The sequence below is a fragment of the Sinocyclocheilus anshuiensis genome, unplaced genomic scaffold (genome assembly GCF_001515605.1).
Source record: "Sinocyclocheilus anshuiensis isolate Anshui unplaced genomic scaffold, SAMN03320099.WGS_v1.1 scaffold1041, whole genome shotgun sequence".
In the NCBI taxonomy this organism is placed as follows: domain Eukaryota; kingdom Metazoa; phylum Chordata; class Actinopteri; order Cypriniformes; family Cyprinidae; genus Sinocyclocheilus; species Sinocyclocheilus anshuiensis.
Window position 1 is genome coordinate 618,126 of NW_015554134.1, and position 2,206 is coordinate 620,331.

The window sequence follows — 2,206 nt, forward strand, 5'->3', positions numbered from 1 at the left end:
ACACAGTGCATAATTTAAGAGCGTACAATGTAATTTTGGACAGTTACTGACATGTCATATTTCTACATTAAAATTTCTATAATTAAAACTTTAACCTCGTAATATTATTGATGCAATTGCAATTGTAATTTTACTGTATTGTAAATGCAATTATGCTACCAATGAGCCAAACCTGTATGAGTTTCTTTCTTCTGTTGAACACAAAAGAAGATATTTTGAAAAATGTTGGGATCTGAACAGTTGATGAGCACCATTGACTTCCATAGTATTTTTTTTCCTACTATGGAAGTCAATAGTTTTACCTATGGCATGTATGAAAGGTTCACAATAATGCAACACCCAATTGTATATAAGCACAAAGTTAAGAACACATTATAATGATTCAAAGCCATCATCTCACTGAAGAGGCAACATGTACAATTTAATGTAAACAGTAGTTTGTACCTAAACAATGAAGAGCGCTTTCACTATTGAAAGTCATAAAAAAGGTTGTTCAACATAACCAGCAATAACTAAGTGAACAAATTAAAGTGAATGTTTTACTTTCTATACACGTGTAAAATAATTGTAAGTGTATGAAGAATGACCCAAGACAAATAGCTAGCATATGAGCTGGCCATAACTCATATCTGCCAATATCTAATTGATGTACCACTAAACTATGTCCATGACCCAGACATTGCTTTCAAGAATTTTGTTCATTTCAGATCTGAAATCTGGGTAGTTGTCATAGTGCACTGAAAGCCTCAGGAAACAGCCACAGGTGTGTGCTACCGGTCTTCTCTCAAACCCTTTAAGATCTGTGAAATCAACTGTTATAGCTTTGCCTATAAACAAATCTGATCCTGTACAGAATCTAAGAAACAGAGACTGTCGTTTTGCATCACACTCCCTCAAGTAAGTTGTCAAGTGCTTTGAAATGTCCTTTCGGTGTATATTCATTGTTTCAGGAAATTTGAGAGATCGCACAATTTTCATCACCGTTGGTTGTAACGAACAGTACACATCTTCAGTTTCCTCAAGGTCCTTGCTCAGAGGTCCAAGTATACCTGCCCACTGTTCAAGAACATAAGCAGGCTCTTGAATGAGAGTTTTGTGTGCCAGTTCTTGCAAAATTTGCTTGAAGTTTTCTTCTGTTGGAATTCTCCGACAACTGTAGTTGTCTAAGATCTCAAGCAATTCCTCCTGGTCTGCACTACAGAAGTCTGTTCTGCAGCTTTCTAACACAGCACACTCATTTTCTGAGACATACTTCAAAAAGTTCTCAATCAGATCACTTTTTACAGATCCTTTTATTGCTTGCTGCAAGATGGCAGGTGCAAGTTCCCTTTAGGGAACTTTAAAATTGCATTGATCATAGAATTCCTGCCAAAACTCTGATGAACTCCCTGAACACTCCACCAACATCATGGGCCTTCTCAAACCGTCCATTTGGGAGGAGCAACTTCACTTCTACTTCACTCTGTGTATGAGGAAGGGTTTCATCACAGAAATGTGCAATGAGTTTAGAAAATATCTGTCCACGATGTCCACAACAAGAATTTTTTTTTGTGGAACAATGGGTTCTGGGCTCAGAGGCAAAGTGTCATCTAAGTTTTGTTCATCTATTCCAGTGCTGTCACTACATCGCTTGTATCCGAGTAATCTGGTAAGGCCATTGAAGAACGTTGAAAAGGAACATTCAGATCCTCGGTGGAATGCAAGGGAGATAAAGCATCATTGCCTGGACTTTCCACAAAAATGACATCCGTGTCTGAAGCTTGAAAGAAGTCATTCATTCTGCTGGAAGTGGGAAGACTTTGATCCTGGTTATTACTGTGTAAGTCCTCCATTTTGTCTGATATTTCCACTTCACTTCCCTCTCCACCTTTTTTGTTGTCAGGTAGAACCTCATCATTAGGCGCGTTTCCATTACCCTTCAAATTGCGCAAATTGATTTGCGAATTGAAAATACGTTGGAAACGCGTCAATTTCGCAAAAACGCCCACATATCGCAAAAACGTTTTTACGCTCGCATGAGGTGGTTTTTCAGGCAATGCGAAAAAGGAATCATTCGCAAAACTGCAATGGAAACGGCTTTTTCGCATTTACAGGTCACATGGCATATGTAAAAAGTCATATGATCATTCTTCAATGTACTATAACCTCCAAGAAACACTTCATACGTGGCCACATTTACATTTACATTTACATTTAGTCATTTAGC

General features: G+C 37.9%; 1 protein-coding gene across 1 annotated transcript; it reads right to left on the reverse strand.

The window, feature by feature from the left end:
* Nucleotides 1-419: 419 nt before the first annotated feature.
* On the reverse strand, nucleotides 420-1,894 carry LOC107670350 (uncharacterized). Its single transcript, XM_016462923.1, has 3 exons — nucleotides 1,817-1,894; nucleotides 1,395-1,462; nucleotides 420-1,327 (listed from the first exon to the last, which is right to left on the reverse strand). Exons 1-3 carry the CDS (start codon nucleotides 1,892-1,894, stop codon nucleotides 655-657), a joined length of 819 nt encoding a protein of 272 aa, XP_016318409.1. The 3' UTR covers nucleotides 420-654.
* Nucleotides 1,895-2,206: the final 312 nt, after the last annotated feature.

What these genes read in the sequence shown, in the direction of transcription:
- LOC107670350 (XM_016462923.1), bottom strand. Translation starts at nt 1,894, where the DNA reads ATGAGGTTCTACCTGACAACAAAAAAGGTGGAGAGGGAAGTGAAGTGG. An exon ending in CAAAATGGAGGACTTACACA is followed by an intron (nt 1,463 to 1,816) that starts GTAATAACCAGG and finishes CCTCATACACAG; the next exon opens with AGTGAAGTAGAAGTGAAGTT. An exon ending in GCCCATGATGTTGGTGGAGT is followed by an intron (nt 1,328 to 1,394) that starts GTTCAGGGAGTT and finishes AGTTCCCTAAAG; the next exon opens with GGAACTTGCACCTGCCATCT.